This window comes from Crassostrea angulata, chromosome 1 (assembly GCF_025612915.1).
Source record: "Crassostrea angulata isolate pt1a10 chromosome 1, ASM2561291v2, whole genome shotgun sequence".
NCBI classification, from domain to species: Eukaryota; Metazoa; Mollusca; class Bivalvia; order Ostreida; family Ostreidae; genus Magallana; species Magallana angulata.
Genome location: NC_069111.1, coordinates 33286058 through 33311800, shown reverse-complemented (window position 1 = coordinate 33311800; position 25743 = coordinate 33286058). Strand labels below are relative to the sequence as shown.

At 33.2% G+C, this 25743-nt stretch overlaps 2 protein-coding genes across 3 annotated transcripts in view; one reads left to right on the top strand and one right to left on the bottom strand.

Moving 5' to 3' along the window:
* The window catches only part of LOC128171758 (WD repeat-containing protein 35-like), a 23134-nt gene extending 8452 nt beyond the window's left edge, over positions 1 to 14682 (top strand). The window contains exons 15-33 of one of the 2 annotated variants that reach the window (XM_052837537.1): positions 1352 to 1372; positions 2948 to 3001; positions 3131 to 3240; positions 3598 to 3739; positions 3907 to 3975; positions 6452 to 6580; positions 7001 to 7089; positions 7468 to 7585; positions 7741 to 7826; positions 8218 to 8361; positions 8520 to 8652; positions 8892 to 8954; positions 9862 to 10074; positions 10494 to 10631; positions 10877 to 11009; positions 13243 to 13329; positions 13890 to 14019; positions 14122 to 14190; positions 14360 to 14682. In XM_052837537.1, the coding sequence (XP_052693497.1) occupies positions 1352 to 1372; positions 2948 to 3001; positions 3131 to 3240; positions 3598 to 3739; positions 3907 to 3975; positions 6452 to 6580; positions 7001 to 7089; positions 7468 to 7585; positions 7741 to 7826; positions 8218 to 8361; positions 8520 to 8652; positions 8892 to 8954; positions 9862 to 10074; positions 10494 to 10631; positions 10877 to 11009; positions 13243 to 13329; positions 13890 to 14019; positions 14122 to 14190; positions 14360 to 14525 (2094 nt within the window). In that variant the 3' untranslated portion in view covers positions 14526 to 14682. The remainder of the gene's footprint in view (positions 1 to 1351; positions 1373 to 2947; positions 3002 to 3130; positions 3241 to 3597; positions 3740 to 3906; positions 3976 to 6451; positions 6581 to 7000; positions 7090 to 7467; positions 7586 to 7740; positions 7827 to 8217; positions 8362 to 8519; positions 8653 to 8891; positions 8955 to 9861; positions 10075 to 10493; positions 10632 to 10876; positions 11010 to 13242; positions 13330 to 13889; positions 14020 to 14121; positions 14191 to 14359) is intronic. The other variant, XM_052837545.1, reaches the window with a different exon arrangement.
* Positions 14683 to 15474: 792 nt separating this feature from the next.
* On the bottom strand, positions 15475 to 25608 carry LOC128171771 (thioredoxin domain-containing protein 5-like). Its single transcript, XM_052837555.1, has 9 exons — positions 25403 to 25608; positions 20538 to 20628; positions 19649 to 19807; positions 19051 to 19251; positions 18712 to 18798; positions 18111 to 18260; positions 17798 to 17880; positions 17483 to 17609; positions 15475 to 17229 (listed from the first exon to the last, which is right to left on the bottom strand). Exons 1-9 carry the CDS (start codon positions 25600 to 25602, stop codon positions 17095 to 17097), a joined length of 1233 nt encoding a protein of 410 aa, XP_052693515.1. The 5' UTR covers positions 25603 to 25608; the 3' UTR covers positions 15475 to 17094.
* Between the last annotated feature and the right edge of the window lie 135 nt (positions 25609 to 25743).

Genomic DNA, 25743 nt, shown 5'->3' with positions numbered 1-25743 from the left:
GGGTTCAAAATTTAAACATTTTAAAAAACATAAAGGAAAAGTTTAAAAATTTTCTTCTCAAGAACTACAATGTTTTAGTTTGTGGAATTTCTATGCATGCATCCTTTGCTTATGTAGATTCCTAATTGGTAAAATTGTGACCCCCGGACCAATACTGGGGCCCCAAGATGGGGTCAAAATTTATTAAAGAAATATAAAGGTAACATGTTAAAAAATCTTCTTCTCGAGAACTACAATGCTTCAATTTGTGAGATTACTATCATGCATACAACCTTGTATAATGAAGGTTCGACAGTTTTAAAATAGTGACCCCTGGACTAATACTAGAGACCCAAGATGGGTTTAAAGTTAAATGTAGAAGTACCGATATATATGGAAAATGTTTAAAAATCTTCTTTTCGAGAACTACAATGCATCAATTTGTCAGATAACTACGTCAGCACCCTCAAATAGTGTAGATTCGAAATTATAAAAGCCGTGATCTCAATCTAATACTGGGGCCCCAAGAGGTGTTCAAAGTTTAGCATAGAAATATAGAGGGAAAATGTTGAAAAATCTTTTTCTAGGGAACTATAATGCTTCAGCTTGTGAGATAACTAGGCAAGCATCCTTAAATAATGTAGATTCCAAATAATTAAAACTTTAGCACTGGACTAATACTGTGGCCCCAAGAGGGGTTCAAAGTTTAACATAGAAGGATATATTGAAAATGTTTTTAAAAAGTTTTTCTCGAGAACTATAATGCTACAGTTTGTGAGATTACTATGCAAGGATCCTCAAATTGTGTAAACTCTAATGTAGTGGAACCAAGAGTTATCTTTCTTGTGTTCTGTACAGTCTGAGAGTTATTCCTCTTGAAGTGGAACTCTGCTATGTTCAGTTTTTCAGGTTGTGTACGTGCGGTCCCACCGCAGTGCTTCACATTTTCATTCCTATGTTACTATTTATGTTGTTCAAGCCAACCATTAACCTTGGACCATAACTGGGTCCCCAGAAAGGGGTTCAATGTTTAAAATAGAAAAAGCGTATGCTACGAAATGTAATGTTACAAGGAACTGCTGTTCAGGTGAGCGATGTGGCCCATGGGCCTCTTGTATAAGATGTGTTCCTGCAATACAATGTAATACAGCTTATTGAGACACAAGTACACATTTGTTATTTATGCATATGAATTTCTTTACCCCTCTATTTCTTGATTATTGTAGCTAAGTGTAGAAACAGATAAATTTTAATATATGATGCCTTTAATCAAATACAAAGTAAAGATTATTCCCCAAATAGCACTTTTTGACTTTTATATTTCTGGTGAATCTTTAAAACTTGTAAAGTTTTTGTACCTACATGTTGACAGAGGTTTCACCTTCGGAACAAGGTACTGACATAAAAAGGCGTTTGTTTGGTTTCTTTATGTCTAGCTTAATTTACGGCTGCTGTGGTGCTATCTGTGTTTTGTAATATATATCAACATAACGGTACATGTGTATTTACGATGTTAATGTTTGGTTTGTCTTTTGATCTCACATCCTCAATGCAGTATCATTGCAACTGAAGAGTAAATACGTTTAATTATTTGATGAATATCGTGAGATGAAAAAGTTTTTGCAGCAAATCTAGTCAAAACACATGTAGATTTAGGTCTTTAGGAAATATAAAGGAATGTGAGATAAAAAGACTGGGGCTAGTGAAAATGACAGCATGTATATAATATTACTGGCAGATTGCAGATCCATGTTAATTAGTTGAAACTATAAGGGACCTGTTAAACTTTATATATTTTAGCCAAAGGAGGTATATATAAAACCTGAATTGATATTGTTTTGTTTCTATGGTTCTTTTTTATAATAGTTAGATCATAGAGTTTCTTTTATTGTGTTTTCTTCAGCATTTTTGTACTTGAAAAGATAAAAAGTATTTCATTTTTAACATTGTTATTCCTTTTTAAATACTAGTACATAGAAATCCACAGTATTCAAAGATAATGTCATTTTTTAGAACAACTGAAGCATTGTAGCCATAATATTTCCAAAGAAATTTTTATTCGCATAAAATTGCGAGAAGCACATCTCACAGGTTTTAGAAACTTGTTTTTTGGACAAATGAAGACAAAATTATACTATGATAAATATTCAGGATTTTATATTCTCATGATTAGATGCAAAATGGTTGAATCAGTCATTAAGTACTTGTGTAAAATAAGGAATCTACAGTTAACTTGACAAGCAAGGATTGAGTTACTCTAGGTTTTGTAATGTGTGCAGCATGCTAAGCTAATGCGAAATGTCATTCACATTTGTTCCTGATTCAAATTTATTACTGTGCATGTACACACTTTATCGTACATTTTTATGCACATCTTTTAAAACTTTAAATGCATGAAAATTCTGAAATCAAAATTTTTATGCAAGATTTTGGGTCAGATTCAATTCCCAGTACAAGTTCACCGTACAGTATTTATTCATATGAAATGTTTATGTAATTCCCAGTTGCATTTCTTTACACTGTCAAACATTTAATGAAAAAATTCTTATATGTGGTTGCAGAATCAATAAAGTTTTGATTAAAAATGCTGGTTATTTCCCAATTAAACTTTTGATCAGAAATAAACAAGCATGCATAATTAAAGCTTTATACTGTAAATTCCTAACTAAACGCAAGGAATTAATTTCCGTGTAAAATTGCGAGAAGCAGTCCTCGCTGATTTTAAAATCTCGCTCTTATTTTTCACACAGTTTTGAGCTATATGAAACCATTACAAAAAATTGGTGCTCACGATTTTATATTCTCGCAATTTGATGCAAAACACCGGAATCACGGAATTAAGTACTCGCGTAAAATAAGAAATTTACAGTAGTCAAGATGTAATGTAAACCTGCAAACCCTGACTGAAAAATCATTATTATCACCAATTTAAGACATCATCTCCAATTTTCATATTCATTTTTTGTAGGGAACAGAAGACCCTGTGTGTGCCATTTGTGCTTCTGACAAAGTTTTGATTGTGGTAAGGATGGGAAAAAAGAAATCTACGCTAAGATTCCTATACATTGGTATTTCTATGATAAATACGTTATGATTAATACAGTATGTGATCTTGTTGCTATAAGTACACTTTACTTGTATGTGTTTGTAGGGGAGGGAATCTGGTACCATCAATAGATACTCCATGCCTATGCTGTCCTTGACCCACAAGTATGCCATCGGATGTCGACCGCATCAGCTGTCTCTTAACTGTACCTCCAGGTAGGAGATAAGTACTGAATCTTAAATAGGTTATCCCAACCAATGAATTGACTGTAAAATGATGAGTGAATTAGTAAAAAATTGCTATAAAAATATCTGAAGTCATATAATGCTCGTGTAACCCAATGTTTATTTGCTGTTAATTTATTTTATGATGTACCTGTGAAAGAAGGCCTAGTGGGGTTTTTTCACATCATTCTCTCAAACATTGTTTTAAAATTTTCTCAGACACTGATAAAAGCTTATGGTTCCATGTACTTTCATAAAGTTGATCGATCCTAAATAATAAGCAATATTTTCTTTTTTCGGGAGGAGGGGATTATTGTATCTCTAAGTAACATTTTTACTTCCTTTTAGTCGACTAGCCATTATTGACATCAGTGGGGTCTTGACCTTTTTTGACCTTGACACAAGAATCACTGACCAGGATGGGAAAGAGATAGTTGGAGAGCAGCTGAAGTTTGAGAGAAAGGATGTTTGGGATATGAGATGGGCCGAGGTAAAACAAGACGCTTTCTAACATATGAAAATTTTTAAAAAATATTTAAATATAATAAGTCACAATTGATGAAGTCTATTAAATCAAATTTTGGGGAGTGAATTTTTAAAAGATGAGGTTACTTCTTTAAAGGATAAAGTGTTTGACAGTTGAACTTTAAATTTCAGGATAATCCTGAGCTGTTTGCCATGACAGAGAAGACCAGAATGTATATTTTCAGAAATCTGGACCCTGAGGTAAAGTTCTGATGCTATAACCAAAAGCATATAGGTGACAGTCATAAAAATCATGCTAAGACAATGTACTCATTCGATATAAAGTTTAGATATTTAGGCTTACAAGATACTGTAACATGCTTTCATTGTAAAAATGCTTTTGTCTTCCTGTGCTTGTTTAGATTTATATGGCAAAGCTTAGTTTGTGGCAGTTTTCCAGTTTCCAATTAAGCTATTTTTCAGTGATACATTAATTCTGTAATCTGATTGCCAGATACTGTAAAGCAGCATCTATTTGTATGTGAGAATTTTTTGCGAGGTTCACAAAAGCCATGTTGTCAGGAATATTTATCGCCATGAACCAATCCTTTCATGTCTCTTTGCGTTTAAATTGTCAAATTCATTCTAGGTTAGGAAAATTAGTTGCTGCAATTTAAGTCAACTGAAAAATGCAAGATAAAGTCAACTCACATAAGATATTGCCTTCTTTATTTATGGAGTCCAACATAAAATTCGGTATATCTAGGGTTACTGATAGGACCCGCTCTTTATGTTTTAACAAACACCTTTGGAGTTGGGATAATTACAACATAAAGAGATCCTGAAGCTCTTGACTTTTAAATGATCCAAGTTTTAAATAATGGAATTACTGTTGAATCATTAGATTTCGTTGTGGCTCAATTTTCGTGGAATTCGTGGGTACCTCTCATCCACGAATTTACATCCTCCACAAATTAATAAATTATGGTTATTAAGTCATATTTCCATTTGAAGGTATATTATGTCCCCACAAACCTGTAAAATTTAAGCAATCCACGAAAATTGGCCCCCACAAATTTAAATGATTCCACAGTAGATCTACACTGTATACTACTATTATTCTTCCCACTGTTATATTACACATGAGCAGAAAAACAAATGTTAACAATATATATGCACATGATAATTGTTAGATTCAAGCAAGAAACAACAAAAAACTATCCATGTACAATACCGGGTATTTCCATTTTTCCACTTATACAAAATTTTTTTTTTATTTATTCATTAAACAAATATCAATAGACATCTAAGGTGAGAAAACAGATTTGAATTAGGAAGATGTAGATTTTGTAAATTTCGAAAATATCTAAATGTAGTGTTTTTCTAATATTCATTTACTCTCACAATCATTCTTGCCAGCCAAGGGTGATAATCCACTACTCTCCTCTACAGACAAGGAGTGCATTGTCACCCACACCAGAAGATGGCTCACAGTCTGATCTTTTTCTTCTAAGATCCCATTCTAGATGTGTGTTTTAGGTCATCTGAGTCTGACAGGTGACACAATTTCAACCACTGACCATCTGTCATAACTGAATCATAAGTTGCATTATTGAAAAAAAAAAAAATACAACCTCACTCAAAATATCATTAAACAGTATATACTTTTATATTGTAAATGGTTTTGACTTTGAAACATTTCTTTCATTTTCTGACATCACTGGCAGATAAATTTAAATATTGTGAAATTCATTACTAAGGGAGACATTTGTTAGAATTTTAAAAGTTAGATAAGAGGGATTGGTTTATTAAAGCATAATGTGAATTGAAGAATATTGTAAAACACAGTTTTTAAAACATTAACTGTATCTGCTCTGGGAGAAATATGTATAATTCATGAAGTTCAAGGTCAAACTCCCTGTCCTCGTAGCATTTTTGTGACAAATCACTAAAATTATGAAATGATTAGGGAATACTGAGGGGTTTTTTTTCTTGATGTAATTAAAAATAAAAACTACAATATTTGTTTGTATAGCAACTTATAACATATATAAATAATATAATAATAATGATGATATAACTTGTAACACAGTCATGTAAATAGAAAACAAGTGCACCTATCTTGTGTTATTTCATAATTTTCCATTTCTCACTTTTGATTTACCACTGACATGAGCTGAATTTTTGCCATATTTATTCCAAGACTGCATGATGTATTTTTTCAGTGTTCTGATAGACATTAATTGTAGTTCAGTTTTACAGGTTATGTTTTTAAGCTGCACTCAAACCTTACTTTAACTGTCAAAGCACGTACTAAGCATGTGAACCACACAGAAAATCACAAAACTCTTAGCATATCCCGATTCAATGTTATTCTTTCTTTTTATCTTTGTGTATGTTGTGGTACATATTATCAATAATTTGATAAACATGTATAGTGTGCGTTGTCAGTAGAACACCTGTGCCTGGTAAATAAAGGGAAAACTTGTCAATAGGCTTACCAATATACAGTGTACTATTACAGTACATCATACATGTATGTGAAATTGAAGTTTATGCTCTAAAAAATTAAATTATGAGGCAGAGTGAAAATTATTAATTTTCATGGTTTCAGTATAAATGTAAGCACTTAATAGCATAATGTACTGTACAATGAATTGAGAGTGACAGGAATTTTGAGTTTCCTCATGTGTTAGTGTGTCGGATGTTTACATCTTGGTATTTCATGTACCTACAGGAACCCATCTTGAGCAGTGGATATATCTGCCAGTTCAATGACCTTCAGATCAAATCAGTGTTGTTGGATGAGATCATGAAAGACCCAGAAAATCCTACCAAAGACAACATGGCAGAAATGGAAATCAAGGTGAAATTGACTGGTGAAATGTAGATTATTTAAAAGAGCTCTCACACCATATTTTGGTATCTTAGGCTGGGACTTTTAAAATTAGAATATTTGTTGAATATTGAGGAAAAAAATTATATACCGGTATTCAAACTTCATATGTTTAGTTTGATGTGTATATCTTTCTTGTTATACTATGAAACATGATTAGAAAGTTGTCATTCTATATATACAAATCTATGTTCTTAATTTTTGAGGACAAAATTAATTTATCATACACATTAATTCAGTTTCTCAAAGATACCATATGACGGTCCCAGTTTTAGACAATTGAGAGCCCTATAAATTTGTTGAATACCTTGTGCACACCAAGTCAATGTGATTGTAAATATTTCTGGAGTATCAATAAATCAAAGGTTATTTGACTTCCATTTGTTTCAGTCTCTAAGAGATACCCGGGATTTGTTGGAGAAAGTTGGAATCAATGATGCCCAGCAGTTCATTGAGGACAATCCACATCCCAGACTCTGGTAATCAAACATCAATGCTAATTTAAACAAAAGGTCTATTGCAGTATAGAAACTTTGCAAATGTTATTGGAACTTAGTATTAATTAAGCAAACAGCTCATGAAGTTATTGTTAGAAGGAGTAGTTATTTGATGCATTATGTATTGGCAATTCTACAGTTCGGTGCAAAAACTACAGTTGTTACATGATCATGCAAAATTTTTCCACATGCATGTATGAAGTATATGGATTTGAGTATAAATATTTGTATGTAAAAGTATTAATGCATATTTTGTTTACACCAAACTTCTTCATGCTACCCACCTAGGCCAGAAGTTGACTTTGTCATGGTACATGTTGGTGTTAAATTAAGTTTGAAATGCTTTTGTTTCTGTTACAGGAGACTGTTAGCTGAATCTGCTTTAGAGCAGCTGAATCTTAAAGTAGCTGAACAGGCATTCGTGAGATGTAAAGATTACCAGGGAATTGAGTTTGTTAAAAGACTTGGAAATTTACAGGTTTGTTTCATTTTTAAAATGTGACTAAACACTCAGTGCTTAATGTATATGTTTATGTGGAAATCTTCACTTATTTGAAATTATGACAATTTATTAGAGTGAGGCTTTATGGTATTTTAAAATTCATGTAGATAAATGTGTGTACTGTTTTTTAGAATGAGAACATGAAGAAAGCTGAGGTGTGTGCCTACTTCAGAAGGTTTGAGGAGGCTGAGAGGAAGTACCTGGATATGGACCGAAGGTAACTTGCAGTAATTATATCTAATACAAAATTAAAACATGTTGATTTTGTAATAGTTGGTGTTATTGCAAAATCAAAGGACTGACTCAGTTTGAGTGTGTGTTTGTTAGATCATTTAGATCTTTGTAAGAAAAATGTCTAATACAGTTAATGTGCATGTACTTCTGCTGTTTGGAATTATTTATTAAACAGTTCAATCAATCATGTCCGCAGCTAAAGGTCTGTGATTCCCAAACCTCAGGTTTATTATTTTTGTCTAAGGATTGATAGGTCTATATTTGCATATTTGTATAAGTGTTATTATCTATAAATCTTGCTGCTCTGCCTATCATACATGTATATGTGGTGTTGGACTTGCATGCATTACATTGTATTCTATCCCTCACTGTAGAGACCTGGCTGTCAGCCTCAGGAAGAAGCTAGGTGACTGGTTCCGTGTGGTACAGCTGTTAAAGACTGGGTCCGGCGGGGATGATGTTCAGCTAGAGGAGGCCTGGAACGCGATCGGGGACTACTATGCTGACCGCCAGAAATGGTCTGTGCACTGTAGAGTTCATGTAAAGCTTTCATTTTGCAAAACTTACTTGTTCTATTTAGTTTAAGAAGAGTTGATTATACATTTTGTTTTCAGTCCTTAGAATAAATTATCAGAATACCTTAATATAATTTGAGTGATTGATTTGTTGTGTACAGGCAGCAAGCAGTGACCTATTATGTACAGGGCAGGAATCAGGAGAGACTGGCGGAGTGCTACTACACCCTAGAAGACTACGGGGGCCTGGAGAAGATGGTGCAGGCCCTCCCCGAGAACCACAAGCTTCTACCAGTATGTATCTATTTGTGTCTGTTTTAACATTGTCCAAAGTTAATTCTAATGTTACCTACACAGATAGCTCAAGGAGAAATTTTCATATAGAAAGAAACAAACTTTGATTATTATTATTATTATGGATTATATTATCTAAAACTTCTTTGGAAAGCCTTATCATTTATTGAGACATGTACAGTTGGCAGTCTTTGGCCAATGTTTTACACATGGACTTTACATGTATATGGCCTTTGTAGGAGATCGGACACATGTTTGTTACTGTGGGGATGTGTGAACAAGCTGTGGCTGCCTTCACAAGGGTGAGTTATTCAATAGGTTGCTATTCAGCATTTATTTTGTAAATCTTAATACAAGTGTTCTTATATTAATATAAGGTGATTTGATATCATATCAGAACATTACATAATTATGTCTACATGTAATTAAGTTTGAAAAATATAAATCTAAAGAACTATATATGGTAAGAGTTAAATTTGGCCCCCATAATTCGCCATTTTTTAAAGTGTTTCGGTACAATAAAATGTTAACTAATTTTTTTAGAAGAGTTGATATAAAATATATTTTTCATCTATTTATTTGATTTATTTGCACTCACTGGCAGTATATGACGTCAGAAGTGACGCCATTTCTATAATTCAATCAAAATCAGCCAAAAATTGACATTTTTCTTATCTATTTACGAATGGGAAAATAGAGCGCATGCTTGAACAAGGAAAATTTTTTTGTCATTTATTAGTCTTGGCTAGATACATCTCTGATTAAAATATTTTATTTGTTCAAGAATGCGCTCTATGTTTTCAGAAGGAAAAACTGCTTGAAAACAAGCTGTTTTACGCTAAAAATGCCAAAATGGCAGGAAAAGGTTGTCTTTACAATGTCATATTTCTAAATTGTGGGCACTTGAACCAAAATGATTATTATGTAAGCACGTCACGTACATATCTGTACTAAGAAAACAAAGAATGATAGTAAAATGATGATGTTCATTTTAGGGGGCCATTTTAGGCCCTTATCATATATAGTCCTTTAAAAAAAAAATTGTACATGTAAATCTTGTATGAATATTTGCAGCCACAAATAGCTTATTGTAAATGAAAATGAAAAGCAAAATAAAAAACAGAAATGTTACTTCAGTCATAAAATTACCTATTACCTGGATGTGTCATTATTTTCAAATGCATTAAGATATGATTGTAAATGTTGTAGTGTAACCACATAAAGAAAGCCATAGACAGCTGTGTGGACCTGAACCAATGGAATACAGCCATAGAGCTGGCCAAGACCCACAATGTGAGGGAGATAGACTCACTGCTAGCCAAGTATGCCTCTCATCTACTGGAGAAGAACAAGATAGTCAGTGCTATAGAGCTGTACCGTAAAGCAGGACACTTCCTGAACGCTGCCAAACTTCTTTTTAAGGTCAATATTGTATATATACATTTAATCAACTCAATTTTGTAGGATGTCATTAACATGTAAATGTTGCAAATAAGTTTTTATCAGTGATTATTTACATGGGTATGTTTTACAATAGAACTTGCATCAAGGTTGTAAATATTTTCAGTCACAAGAAATTGTTTTTAACGAACAGTTTCAATGAAACCATTCAGGGACATTCACATCAATTTTGATTATACTGGCATCATTGATTCATTGATTAGATTAGAATTAATTTGGTTGTAATTTATTCATTCCTTTTAAAAATGTCCTGGTTTCTTCCTATGTAATTTTAATTATACATGATCTTTGTGTTCATGTTGGAAAACAAAATTAATAGCTGTCAGTTTGAGAAAAAAAATCTTAACTTAGATTATAAGAGATGTTTTTGTCTATTACAGTTGGCTAATGAACAAGCCAAGAAGAAGGCTAGACCTGTGCTGATTAAGAAAATGTTTGTCCTTGGAGGTCTTTTGATTGAACAGTATCACGAACAGATGAAAATGACCTCCAGGTCAAAAGTCAAGGATAAAAGAATGGTAACAATCACATTTTAAAATGAAAATAAGATTAATTTATTATAAACTAATATCTTGAAAAGTAATGTCAGGAATTTTGCGTAAATTTATGCTCTTGGCTTAGGTATATGCATGTAGAGGGAAATTAAAAAACTCAATAAAAACAGCTCTGTATGTTTGGAGGAATAGGCTTGAATCAATTGATGCTTGAGGAGGACATTTACAGCATAATTTGATAGTCACTGTCACTGTAAACATGTTTACAGGCTGCCTCAGCCCTAGCTGGCTTCCTGGAGGAGGATGCTACAGCCATCAGTGACAGTAAACTCCTGGACAATGCCTGGAGAGGAGCGGAGGCCTACCACTTCTACCTGCTGGCCCAGAGACAGCTCAATGAAGGTATACAGCTGTTGGAGACTTGTTTTGTTTACCTTTGTCTTATGTAAAGGAATAGGTAGGACTGAGGTTTAGGGCATGGGGACCTTCAGTATCAATAAAGTGAATTAAGTGATGTGTTTTGGGAAGGGGGGGGGGATAAATACTGGTAAGTACTGGTAGTTGTTGTTAAGTTTGAGTTGGTGCAGTTAGTATCAGAATACAAGCTTGTATATGCAGTACAAATTTTCATACATGTATAACTAGTATTATGAAAACAAATAATCAAAACGTGTTATATATTACTATATATAATGTAAAATAAATTATGGAAAAAACAGAATGTCGCTTAAAATATACAATGCATTTACAGCTTTGACAATTGATTTATTATACCCCCGCTCCGAAGGAGAGGGGGTATACTGTTTTACCCTTGTGTGTCTGTCTGTCCGTCCGCCTGTCCGTCTGTCTGTCCGTCCGTAACAAAAATTTCTGTCGCATTTATCTCAGCAACTATTTATCGCAGATGCTTGAAATTTTTACACAGTGTTTGTTAAGGCATGCCATATCGTGGGATATATTTTTGTACCAATCGGACGTCAACTTCCTGTTAAATGACGACTTTGCTTATTTTTTAACTAAAATTTTCAAACAAATTTTCGTCAAAGATTTCTCAGCAACTATCTATCGCAGATGCTTGAAATTTTTACACAATATTTGTATAGGCATGCCATATTGTGGGATATATTTTTGTACCAATCAGACGTCAACTTCCTGTTAAATGACGACTTTGTTTATTTTTAGCAAAAATTTTCAAACAAATTTTTGTCAAAGAATTCTCAGCAACTGTTTATCGCAGATGCTTGAAATTTTTACACAGTATTTGTATAAGCATGCTATATAGTGGGATGTATTTTTGTACCAATTGGACGTCAACTTCCTGTTAAATGACGACTTTGTTTATTTTTAGCCAAAATTTTCAAACAAATTTCCGTCAAAGATTTCTCAGCAGCTATTTATCGCAGATGCTTGAAATTTTAACACACTATTTGTTATGGCATGCCATATTGTAGGATATATTTTTGTACCAATCAGATGTCAACTTCCTGTTAAATGACGACTTTGTTTATTTTTAGCCAAAATTTCAAACAAATTTTTGTCAAAGAATTCCCAGCAACTGTATATCGCAGATGCTTGAAATTTTAACACACTATTTGTTATGGCATGCCATATTGTGGGATATATTTTTGTACCAATCGGACGTCAACTTCCTGTTAAATGACGACTTTGTTTATTTTTAGCAAAAATTTTCAAACAAATTTTTGTCAAAGAATTCTCAGCAACTGTTTATCGCAGATGCTTGAAATTTTTACACAGTATTTGTTTTGGCATGCTATATCTTGGGATGTATTTTTGTACCAATTGGACGTCAACTTCCTGTGTAATGACGACTTTGTTTATTTTTAGCCAAAATTTTCAAACAAATTTCCGTCAAAGAATTCTCAGCAACTGTTTATCGCAGATGCTTGAAATTTTTACACAGTATTTGTTTTGGCATGCCATATCTTGGGATTTATTTTTGTACCAATTGGACGTCAACTTCCTGTGTAATGAGTACTTTGTTTATTTTTAGCCAAAATTTTCAAACAAATTTCCGTCAAAGATTTCTCAGCAGCTATTTATCGCAGATGCTTGAAATTTTAACACACTATTTGTTATGGCATGCCATATTGTGGGATATATTTTTGTACCAATCGGACGTCAACTTCCTGTTAAATGACGACTTTGTTTATTTTTAGCAAAAATTTTCAAACAAATTTTTGTCAAAGAATTCTCAGCAACTGTTTATCGCAGATGCTTGAAATTTTTACACAGGATTTGTTTTGGCATGCCATATCTTGGGATGTATTTTTGTACCAATTGGACTTCAACTTCCTGTGTAATGAGTACTTTGTTTTTTTTTAGCAAAAATTTTCAAACCAATTTTCCTCAAAGATTTCTCAGCAGCTATTTATCGCAGATGCTTGAAATTTTAACACACTATTTGTTTAGGCATGCCATATTGTGGGATATATTTCTGTACCAATAGGATGCCAGCTTTCTGTTAAATGTCGACTTTGCTTATTTTGCATATTCACATCAGAGCGGGGGTATCACTAGTGAGCATTGGCTCACAGATATCTTGTTGTTTATTTCTGACAGCATGTGCAGGTACAGCATATGAAAACAGTTCATATTTTTCTCCCTTTTGATTTAGGTTACGTGGAGGCATCAATGAGAACCTGTTTGTTCCTGAGAGACTATGAAGACATTATTGATCCGTGTGACATTTACTCTCTCTTAGGTATGGCATATAGATGTAAAGTTCTTCAAACGTATCTGTTATTTTAGATTCCCAGTAATTTATCACCTTCCAGTGATGCATGTTACAAATATGTCAAAGATATTGGAGTAGCCAGTCATTTAGAATAATTGAAATCTCTGTATTAAAAAGTATTTTGTGGTTAAGTTTTAATTGTGTCATCTCATCAAGACTCGAATACATACTGTGGTTTCATCAATATTCGTTGAATACCAATTTTGGTGGATTTCTTTGTTAAGTTCATCCACGAAATTAAATGTTCATTGAAGTTCAATTTCAACTAACATTTTATATTGATAGGATCATTGGCCACGAAATTTCGTATTCTTGAAACTGTGGTTTTCAGAAAATCCACGAAAATTGATACCCACGAAAATTAATGAAACCACAGTAAAGCTTGGACACTCATTATAGCAATACTAAGCTGTGTTTAATCCTTCAGCATATGATTAATTCATCAAAATGGAAGTGTCATGGTTCATAAACAAAATACCAGTTACATCTAGATGCTTCTCTGATTTTGGCACTGTATTGTTTTACAGCTTTGGCAGCCTCTGCTTGTAAAGCATTTGGGACCTGCTCCAAAGCCTTCATCAAGCTAGAGACCCTGGAATCTCTCACTCCAGAACAGAGGTTGTCGTATGAGGAGCTTGCATTAGAGATATTCACAAAGTAAGCGTGTAGCTCCATATCTTTAAGCTTAAAAATCTCTTATTTTTAAGAAAGTATAGCTGTATGTTTTACATGTATTTGTGATGCTTGTTATTATTGTAGACATGGTCCCCGTGACAGCCGTAATAACAAAGTGGAATGCTCCAGTTGTGCCACCAGCATTCCAGACTCGTAAGTTGTTTGATAGCAGCCTGCTTCATAACTTATATTTTGATTAAAATATTAATTTTTTTTTTTAAAATACACAAGTTGTTTAGTGTAGTGTTGTGACGCCAACACTATTTCGTGTCATACGTGTACATTGATGTGCGTTTCTATTAATTTATTTTTCATTCAATAGGTCCTTCTCCTGTCCAAACTGTGATACCAAGTTCCCTGCCTGCATCGTGACGGGTCGACCCCTGATGGAGTACCAATTCTGGATGTGCAGTGCGTGTAAACACCGAGCATTCGAGTCGGAGATCTCTCATCGTCAAACCTGTCCCCTGTGTCACACACCTGTGTAGTCACACCACCTGTCCTCAAAATGGACACTCCTATTTATGTTTAATTTAATGTTGATAGACTGTTGAGTGTGATCTGTCCAACTTCCGTCCAAATCGTGACTGTACTTTTAGATTGTGATGATAAATAATAAAGAAATAAACCTATTTATTTCTAATATGAACTTTCTTTTATGTTGCTTTTTGTGAAGATTGGAATCCTTTCTCACTAATTAATTTTGGTTTCGGAGGAATTGTTATTATGATCAGTAAACACCAAAATAACTAAGTTTTGCAACAAGTTCATGGTTTAACATTCTTCTCTAAGCTGAATATGAACCATTATTTTATCTATATGTCATTAATTTCTATTGATTTCTGTGCAAAATCATGATCTCTGTCAGTGAGTATAACTTTGGTGTGCACATTTGTTAGCCTAGGGCGATTATCCACCAATGATACTCCAATGTGTACACCAGTCTATCACTACTGAGTGTAAAACGTGTGGTTACATCTAGGCTTCCAGTTATCTATACAAATATTTCCTCTTTCAATGTTAACTTTGTTCAGTGAAAGATTTTCTTTTTTATCGCTGACCTTTTTCAAAGAATTAATAAAAGACTATATTATGTGAAAGTATACACATCTTTTATTGAGTAAGAGAGAATATATTGTCAAATGAACCTCAGTCACTACCTTCAATACTCGCATAGATAGACAAAAAATGTTTCGATGTCACAAGATTTGAAACTGAAAGATGTCCCACTTTTTTTTTACCTGTTTTATAACTGAACAATTCATTTACATGTACACACGTGTATATACTAGGAGATCAGATATTCTTAAATAAATAAATATTGAAAAAATATATATACATTACATGGAATATACATATAACCAGGGTAACTGATAGCACTTAAAAGATGAACTTTTTATCACAATACACACAGTATTCTCTTTTTGTTGCACAAAAGCACAATTCACATGTCAGTCGTGTACATATTTATGTAAATCTAAAAACATACAGTACATGAAACATGAGTCATACTCATTCAGTATTTACTTGTAGAACTTTTGGTCATATTTACATTTACATGCATCATGCCATGATATACAACTACATGTGGAAATAGATTGACTATTGAAACATAAACCCGCAGCACAAAATGGTGCCAAATTAATTTGTATCCTTGGCTGTTTGTAGTAGAAAATCCATCTAGGGTATGTTATGTAGCACAAACATATTAAAAAAATTTAAAAGATCAACCATGATGCAAAATTAATGCCTTCTTTGATGTGAAAACAGGAACACGTGTTAAGTTTTGAATAAATTACAAGGATGTTTCAAATAATGCCAACAAAAATTTACATATAAATTATACATGTACTAAAAACTAGAGACATTCAGATGGACAAAATGTGATTATCAGGTTTCTTATTATGAAATAGATAATTTGTGATGCATCTTCTATAAACATGTGAGTAGGAAAACATGGCACCCATACATTCTGTCATATGATTTCAATTAATATGTATTATGCTTTGACACCAAGGTGTACTGAAAGGCTACCCATATGGTCAAAATGATGTAGCAAAAACAAATTTAATGTTTAAAAGATATGTTCACCAAAAGAACTAAATATTTTTTTACAACATACACCACCAATTTTAACCCATGCAATCATATTCTATATAGTGTACAAGACTAGATGCAAATCATTTCATTCACTTTAAACAACCCACTACAGATAACACTCAAAGAAAGAACTCCCAGATTCATGCTAATAATACCAATTACATGTTGTTGCTTAACATCACCTATTCATTCATCTGAACTAAACTAGACACACCTTTTAAAAAATGGAACAAATGACCATTATTGCATCATATACATGAATGAGAAAAAAAACACCCCAAGGCAACTAGACCCATGGTGCAAAGTATTTGTGACTATAGACTACCATTACATGCATGTATACAAGACATCAGAGGAAAACACTGCACCCGTATTACAAGCCATGATGTATATAAAATAAACAACACATCAATTACATTCCCACTTATGATTTCAATATTAGATTTAAAATCAAATGATATTAAGGATTTTTGTCGTACTTTATCATTTTCAAAAAATTCATTGACAAAAAAATTTGAGAAGTTTGTGCTTGTCTAGGTAACATTAAATTATTATTTTATTGAATGTTCAACACATCTAATGAAGTGTGGACTTTAAAAAACACACACAACCTAAAACGATTGATATAGTTGCAATTAAATGCCGTAAAATTAATATTGATCAAGATTTTTTTTTAAAAAATCCTGCTTATTGAATATGAAGTACTCAAAAATAATACATGTAATTTGTTTTCTGCAAGAGTTAAACCAACCCTGATCTGACTGGACGGTCACATCCACAATAAGACAGGGAATGTGAAATGAAATATTGAATAAAACAGCATTCAATCATTTACATTGGGACTGTGTACTAAAAAGAATAAGTTACTTGAAAACAACAAGAAAATTTTTATCTCCATTAAAAATTTCAAACATATCATAAGTTTTGTTCAGGTTACTTTACATCCGGTTGCTATGGTTACAGCTCATCGTGAACTTCCTGTGGGATATGTTCAAGCATGAACTCTACAAGGTCACCAAGGTCGCGACTTCCTGTGTACTCTGTAACCTTCTGTCCATCCTTGAAGAGGATCAATGTAGGATATCCTTTAACCTAAAAGAAAAGCAAGACTTAAAGAAAAAGAATAATTTACCTTTATAACTACCGTTATACACAATGTTGGTTTGAATTTAATTGATATTAATTCATCTTTCAAAATAAAATAAAACTTTTTCAATCGTTACATAAAGGAACAAATCAGAAAAAAACCCATCAAAATTACTAAAAGCATGAAGATCGAGTGAATAGATCAATATCTGTGTAGAATTTGCAAGCATTTATTGAAAGAGAATCAAGGTACACTTACTCCGTTTTCTTTACAGATATTTGTACTGAAAGTACAGTCCACTTTGGCAATGGTCACCACAGGGTAGTGAGCCATTTCCTTGGACAGTTCTTCCCAAGTAGGAGCAAGTCTCTTGCAATGGCCACACCTTATGAAAGATGTTTATAAATGAAATATTACTCAAAGATAAAGTCAATTAATGTAAACTGTTCACGAAGAAAGCAAGAGATATGGAACCAATAAAGGTCATTTACATAAATCATTTACAGTAATGAATGAGGCCTGTTATTTAAAGGAACGTAAATTTAGAAACAGCAAAAATTCTGAAAAACTTACCAGGGTGCATAGAACTTGACAAAAGTGAATCCTTCACTGATGCCAGCTGTGAAGGTGTCAGCCTCCAGCTCAAAGATGGCTCCCTGTAAATCATTGTTAGACAAACAGTATTGAGAATGCAGATTAAACAGAAACATTAGTTTGACATATGTGAAAACCTGATCAGATGAATCAAATTGAATAACTGACAACCCCCTTGCTTGGTAAATGAATATACAGTAACATGTGAAAGCTTTCATATTTCATGCATTTTCGATCACATGACGAAATTTAAAATAAGATAAAATCAGAAGATCAACCAATACGACAGTACCAGGTTTTCCTGAGGTTTCTCCTCTTCTACTTGTACATTCTCTGGGATTTTCTCATCAGTGCGGTCAGCGTTGACATTTATGACAGCCAGCTGGGTATCCATGTATCCCTGCAGTTCTTCCAGGCTTCTTCCTCCCTGGTATTCATCCACCTGACAAATGTATAGATCTGTTATGTCATTTTGTGATACATATAATCTGTACCAGCATATACATCAGTACTACATGTATGGTAAAAGAATTTTCTTCTACAAATATCAGGTCATAAAATTTCCCTATCATTCCATGAGATTCTGAAAATGTAATTACAGGAATTATATTAATTACTGTAGAAGCACATATATTTATTTGGTTAAAATTTCGTTGTTTTTAAAACAAACAAAATTTTGTTGGGATTAAATTTCGTCATATCGTAATCTTTAAAATACTGGTATATCACACATCAACTCTGTCTTTATAAATACTTTAGTTTAAAATTTGTCGTGGATTTAATTTTGTTGATTAATGCTTCCAATGAAAATATCGAAATTAAATCCACAACGAATATTTCTGCTTCTACATTATACAATCAGACCAAGCAATAAATGTAGAATACTTTTTAACCTTTTCTCCATTTCTGAAGAACAACAATGTTGGGTAACTTCTCACGCCATAGGAGTCACATGTAGCTCTATGAATTGTACAGTCAACCTGAAATATGTAAATATAAGGCCCCATTTGTGGTTTTCATTTAATCAATGTGCTTGCTTATTTCCAAGCAAGGCATATAAGCTCTAGCAAAACAATTCAAAGATTTATGCAAGGTAAAAAAATAGAATTAAAATTCTAAAAAGAACATTGAGGTTTGCACTGCCAATTTATACATGTATAAACAAACTTACACACATTTATTAAACATGTACTAGTAATTCACTCAACTCAAAAATAAAACAGTGAGGTTACCTTGGCAACAGACACATCCTCCTGACCCACATACTGCATGGCCAGATCCTCCCACGTGGGGGCCAGTCGCTTGCAGTGTCCACACCAGGGGGCATAAAATTTAATGAAGTGGCTGCCTGTTTCGATGTGTTTGGGGAAGGAGTCATCGGTGAGGTCAAACAGCCCTCCTGTGGAAACTTTGGCCTCCGGTTTTTCAGGGGACTGTAAGGATGAAGCAATCTATATTGTGCTTTCATTAATTTTCACAGTTATGAGTTTTCATGGATTTTGTGAAAATCAGAGTGTTAATGCTACATTTGTGCCTAATAGATTTTGAGGTAAGTCCAACACCGCACATTTACTTTGCTAATATCATGTAGTTGCTCTGCAATGTTAGCAATTTTTAATGATGATACTTTTTCTTAATCAAAATGAAAATTTATTTCCTATCTATGTCCAATCTTAGCCCATTTAAAAGAGAAGTTTTACTGGTATATCACAATCTATAACTCGAGCAGATCCAAAAAACATTTTTTAATCAATGTCCTAAAAAGTGTTCTCTTTACATTTACACTAATTAAATATACATTAAAATAAATAGCTATCATAAGACACCTACATTTGATAGCTGCTCCTCTATGAAGTTATTGAGTGACTGTATATCTCTGGCAGACTTGTAACGAACAACTTCGGAGTACTTGTCATGGAAGAACTTCAGTGTGGGATATCCAGTGATTTCATGTTTGGCACAAAGGGCTGTTTCCACAGTACAATCCACCTAAATAAAGGCATCAAATATCACAAACACTAATTTCATATACAGGTGCCCTAAAATAACTAATTTCATATACAGATACCCTAAAGTAACTCATTGCATATACAGGTACCCTAAAGAAAGTAACTAATTTTATAAACAGGTGCCCTAAATACCCGGTAACTCATTTCATAAACATGTACCATAAAGTTAAATGAATTATTTCATAAACAGGTGCCCTAAAATAACTCATCATAAACAGGTGCCCTGTTTTTTTTTCCCTATGTACATGAAATTTGTACCCATAAAATGTACAGTATGTGTACCAATTGCAGAAAAAAACCCCTTGTAAAATAAACTTAATTATAATTGAGGATAGCAGATTATGGAATTAAAGCAAGATGCAAGTTTCCTTATCAAAATTTTATATTTTAATACACTGTTCATATATTGAAAAAGTACACATTAAATTTTTCAATTGTGAAATTGTATGATATTTTTCAACAGCGCTGAGTAAACTTGACTTTTTAAATGCAGAATTATGCACATATTGGAAATTGTCACCTGCTAATGAATCCATTGGCATTGCATTAATGGGTAAAAGCTAATAAATTTTTATTGATTAAAGTGCAAACCTGGGGACTGCCAGAATTTTCTCCAGAATAGATTGCAAGATTATAAATCAAGTTACTGTAGCAGTGCATAAGCAGTACTCATTAAGTAACAACAACAATTATTTCACAAATAAACATACCTTCCCAATGATAAGAGTTTGATCCAACAATGGGTTGTATAATTTTGCCAACTCATTCCATGTTGGTGACAATCTTTTGCAATGGCCACACCTGAAATGAAGTACATGTCATATGTAACAATTAAGGGAATGGCCACACGAAGGCTCAAACTTGAGGCCCTTTGGTTTAAAATTAACCAACACTCTGGCAAACTGAGCTAAAGGGTTAGCGCAAGTAAAAGCATGTACAAACTACATTTCTGTTTCTTACCAGTAAAATACTTGTATCAAAGAAATGCTTTATCAGTTATAGTCTGTCCCAAGATATTTATGCTGCACATTTGGACGATTTTTAATAAAAATACACATACCTGTGAAAGAAATGCAATTGAAATAGTTGAAAGGGATATTTTCCAAGATAATTTCATTGACACATTATCATCTTTCACTCGGAAAAATTCACAGGAACGAAAACAGATTCCTTAGGGAGATTTATAATGGGGAATGTTTACATCTTTTCTCCATTCGGAATACACTCGGAATGCATCGCGCAATTTTTCAACGTTATCATCCGTGCTTGCTGCAATACAAAATCTCCGTAGACATCACATATTTTAGCATTGTATTGAAACCTGATAAGCTAACAGGGTGTTTCGACTGAGAAATCTTGGAAATTTTTCATATTTTTGAATGAACATCGTTTGAACCCTAAGGTATTTATGAATATCAAGCAATTAAGCCAAATGTAAATCCAAAATATCTTGGGACAGAGTATAGGATAAACATTATATTTTCTTGAGAAAATAGAAACCATTCCATCTGGACTGATGATAAAGTTGTGTATCTTGAAAAAAATAAACATAATTTGACAATGGGGGAAATTCATGAACAAGAAGCTCATGGCCTCAACAGTCAAATGTGTATGACAGATACTATACAATTATCGACTTCATTGTGGGTCGGTATGTGGTTTTATGGACCCATGTCAAGTGCTATCGACCGAAGACACAGAAAGTGATTTCCACCAAGCTAGCAAGGTTGATATCACTTTTTGTGTCTGAGGTTGATATCATTTGACACGGGTCCATATAACCAAATATTGACCATGCAATGAAGTTCATATAATAGTTATATTACTGGAATATAATCACTCACAGTTCAGTAAGGCCTACGGCTGTCAAGAAGTTAGTTTATAAATAAAAAAAAGTTAATGAATTGTACATTATAATAATGTAAAAATAATCAGAAATCCTTTGAAATACTTAATGCATCAATTACGAATTCAAGCTATCCGTATTCTAATAATCGTTAGCAACATATGACATTATATTCACAACCGTCATCAATCCTACGTTCACAGCTTTTCAAGACAAATGGATTTTAAAAAAAAGATTTTTCTCTCTATATTACTATGTAAAAATTTGTCTCCCTCCCGCCTCGTTGTGACCCCACCCTACCCTGGGGATCATGATTTGAACAAACTTGAAACTACCCTACCTGAGGATGCTTTCACACAAGTTTCAGTTTTTCTGTTCCATTGGTTTCTTAGAACAAGATTTTTAAGGATTTTTCTCTATATATTCCTATGTAAAAAATTTGACCCCCAATTGTGGCCCCACCTTACCCTGATGATCATGGTTACAACAAACATAAATCTACCTTAGCCTTCAGTTCGGATGAGCTAAAAAGGTGGGGCTGAGAGGGGGAAGAATCACACTGACAGTGGTAGAATATGATATATACATGTATATGGCTCATATTTGTAAAATGATATCAAGTTGTCTATTTCTTTTCCTATTGGTACACAGAAACATGAGTGAGAAACCATTTTATACTTTATAGTATAAATGCTTTTAACAATGCGTGTTCAAAGAGGGATAGGGGAGGGGTGTGCCATGTGTAATATGATCTGACAGGACTTACTAGTGATCCAAGGCTGGCAGGAGAATATTTTGCTGCTCTTTTGTATATTTTTGTGAGATATTCAGTGCAAAAAAAACTTGCTTTTAAAAGTAGTTTTGGGTGTATTTTATCTAATTGATTAATTTAAAAAAACAAGAGGCCCAGGGGCCACATCGCTCACCTGAGCAACAATTGCCTTAATTCTGATCAAATTAGCATTACAGGATCAAAATATCTTGACAACTAAGTACAGTAGATCTTGCTAAAAAAAATTGAAAATCTGCCAATTTTTATCCACCTCTTTCTTTTGGTAAATACCAAGCCCCTGTTGTTGTTGTACCTGTAAGATGATTTTTCTCTTTTCCTATATACCCCCCCCCCCTATTTTGTTGCCCCACTTTTCTCTAGGGTATCATGGTTTCATCAAACTTATATCTGCATAACCTGTGCTTTCACACTAAGTACTGAGTTTTGGACCGAAAAACTTTCCCAGAATATTTTTAAAGATTTTCTCTATATATGCAAAAATTCAAACTGCCATCACGGCCCCGCCCTACCACTAGGGACTGTGATTTTGAATTTACACTACCCGAGGATGCCTCTACACAAGTTAAAGCTTTTCTGGCCATATGGTCTTTAAAAAGAAGATTTTTAAAGATTTTCTCTATATATTCCTATGTAAAACTTGATCCCCCAATTGTGGCCCCGCCCTACCCCCAGGGATCATGACTTGAACAAACTTGAATCTACACTATCTGAGGATGCTTCCATTCAAATTTGAGCTTTCTGGCCTAATAGTTTTTGAGAAGAAGATTTTTAATATATATTCCTATGTAAAACTTGATCCCACCATTGTGGCCCCGCCCTTCCCCCAGGGACTATGATTTGAACAAGCTTGAATCTACACTACCTGAGGATGCTTCCATTTTAATTTTATCTTTTCTGGCCTAATTGTTTTTAAGAAGAAGATTTTTTAAGATTTTCTCTATATATTCCTATGTGAAAATTCATCCCCCAATTGTGGCCCCACCCTACTCCCAGGGACCATGATTTGAACAAATTTGAATCTACACTACCTGTGGATGCTTCCATTTTAATTTGAGCTTTCCTGGCCCAAAATTTTTTGAGAAGAAGATTTTTAAAGATTTTCTTCATATATTCCTATGTAAAACTTGATCCCCTTCTTGTGGCCCCTCCCTACCCCCGGGGACCATGATTTGAACAAACTTGAATCTACACTACCTGAGGATGCCTCCACACAAGTTTTAGCTTTTCAGGCCAAATAGTTTTTGAGAAGAAGATTTTTGAAAAATACCAACAAATTTTCAATAATTCTCAATTATCTCCCCTTTAAAGAGGGGGTGGCCCTACATTTGAAGAAACTTGAATCCCCTTCACCCAGTGGTGCTTTGTGCCAAATTTGGTTGAAATCTGCCCAGTGGTTCTTGAGAAGAAGATGAAAATGTGAAAAGTTAACAACAACGACAACGACGACGACAACGACAGACAACGGACAAATTGTGATCAGAAAAGCTCACTTGAGCCTTTGGCTCAGGTGAGCTAGTAAGTTGTTTCAAAGTTGAAGGTAAGTTACATGTACATGTGCATGAGTAATTCATTTTTGATTATTCAACATATGTCATTGAATATTTTTTTATATTTTCCCCCATACAATATAGCAATTTTTTTTATTTGTAGTCAAAACATTTTGGTGACCATGCCAGGTGACAAATAAAACACTTTAAATTATCAGATTAATAAATTTGCTTAAACTTCATGCATAAAATTTGTATCTAAATCATTTCATGAAGTAAAATTTGGTGTTAGAAGCAGAAGCATCCCACATTATTTGATTAATATTTATACATTCAATATCTATATATTGTTGATCTATCAAAACAAAGAAATTATCATCAGTAGTTACATAATGATACCAGGTAAATATTAAAAAAATTAGAAAATAACAGTAAGATGTATAAATAATCAAGTCTCTAAGAGTAAAATACGTGTAATACTGTACAGTAGGTAAATAACCGGTATTAGTGCATTAGAAATGATTTGCTCCCTCAGGTAATATCAATCTCTAGACATGAAGAGCAAATCACAATAAACCACAGAGCATCGACTTCTGGATTGGGTAAAATGAGAAAGTGTTTAACACTGTGCCCTGTAGGTGAACTGATCGTAAATTACCATAAGGACTGAGTAAAAGCAGTACTATCTATGATTAGAGCCACCTGTTATAATTAGTTGGGACATATTGCTATTTTATATGAACTTGCTGAAGTAAAGGATACAGTATTAATGAAAAATAAATAATACAATTAATGAAAACTACAGAAACAAAATTCATAATAATTAAATACTAGTATTCAGTCATATCAACATGATTATGCTAATGTACACAAAGTTTTAAGAATTCTATCCCATTAGAAAAAACATACTTAAAAAAAAGAAAGTTGCAATAGGTGAATTAAGAGAGAATTGATTATAGGATTGTTAAAACTCTTGCTTATGTATACGTATTGACAAAGGTTAAGAAACAACACTTCAAGACATTTAAATGAACTGTAACACATTCTATAATCCTATTGATCTGAACTTCTTAGGGTCAAATTGTAAAGTATATTTATATCATTGATTCTCCATTGTCAAATTCATATATTCCAAAATAGCAGTTTTAAACAATGAAATGAATTGACTAAGGTCTAAAATAATTGAGAAATATCTGCATGGTCATATAAAAAAAATGTGTACATTGATAAATTTCAACCAGTTTACAACTGCAGTAATTTAACGCTATGCTGTTGCATATGTTTTTTTAATTTCTTACCACTATTTAGCATTCTGTTAAAAAATTTGGAGCACATAGGTTTTCTCTTTTTTTAAATCAATATTTTATCTAAATAATTTAAATTTATTTTGCGTTGATTTATTTACACTTTTCGAGGAAATTCGGAGAATTTTGTTTTTACCATACTTACCAAGGCGCATAAAACATCACGAACAGTTTAGATTGTTCTAAAGCAGCATCAAAGTCTTCGGATGTATAATTTATAACCGCATCTCCATGATCAGAATCAGGCGCAACTTGACAAAAAAGTATCGCTAAAACAAAAATGCACACGTTTTGCATATCGATAATTTGCTCACCGGAGTTTGGATCGATATCGGATCTAAACATTATATAGATTCCTATACATTCTCTAATAACTATTTTAAGTAAAATTATAAGAAAAGAAATCTAATTCTTTGACTAGTATTACATCAATTTTTGTAAATAGAGAAACGGGTCTCTTAAGTGTGGGGAAAGTGGTATTTATTT

Coding starts and splice junctions, on each gene's coding strand:
- LOC128171771 (XM_052837555.1), bottom strand. CDS start 25,602: ATGTTTAGATCCGATATCGATCCAAACTCCGGTGAGCAAATTATCGAT. Junction 17,610..17,797: donor GTCAAGTTCTATGCACCCTG/GTAAGTTTTTCA, acceptor ATCTTTCATAAG/GTGTGGCCATTGCAAGAGAC. Junction 17,230..17,482: donor ATATCTGTAAAGAAAACGGA/GTAAGTGTACCT, acceptor CTTTTCTTTTAG/GTTAAAGGATATCCTACATT.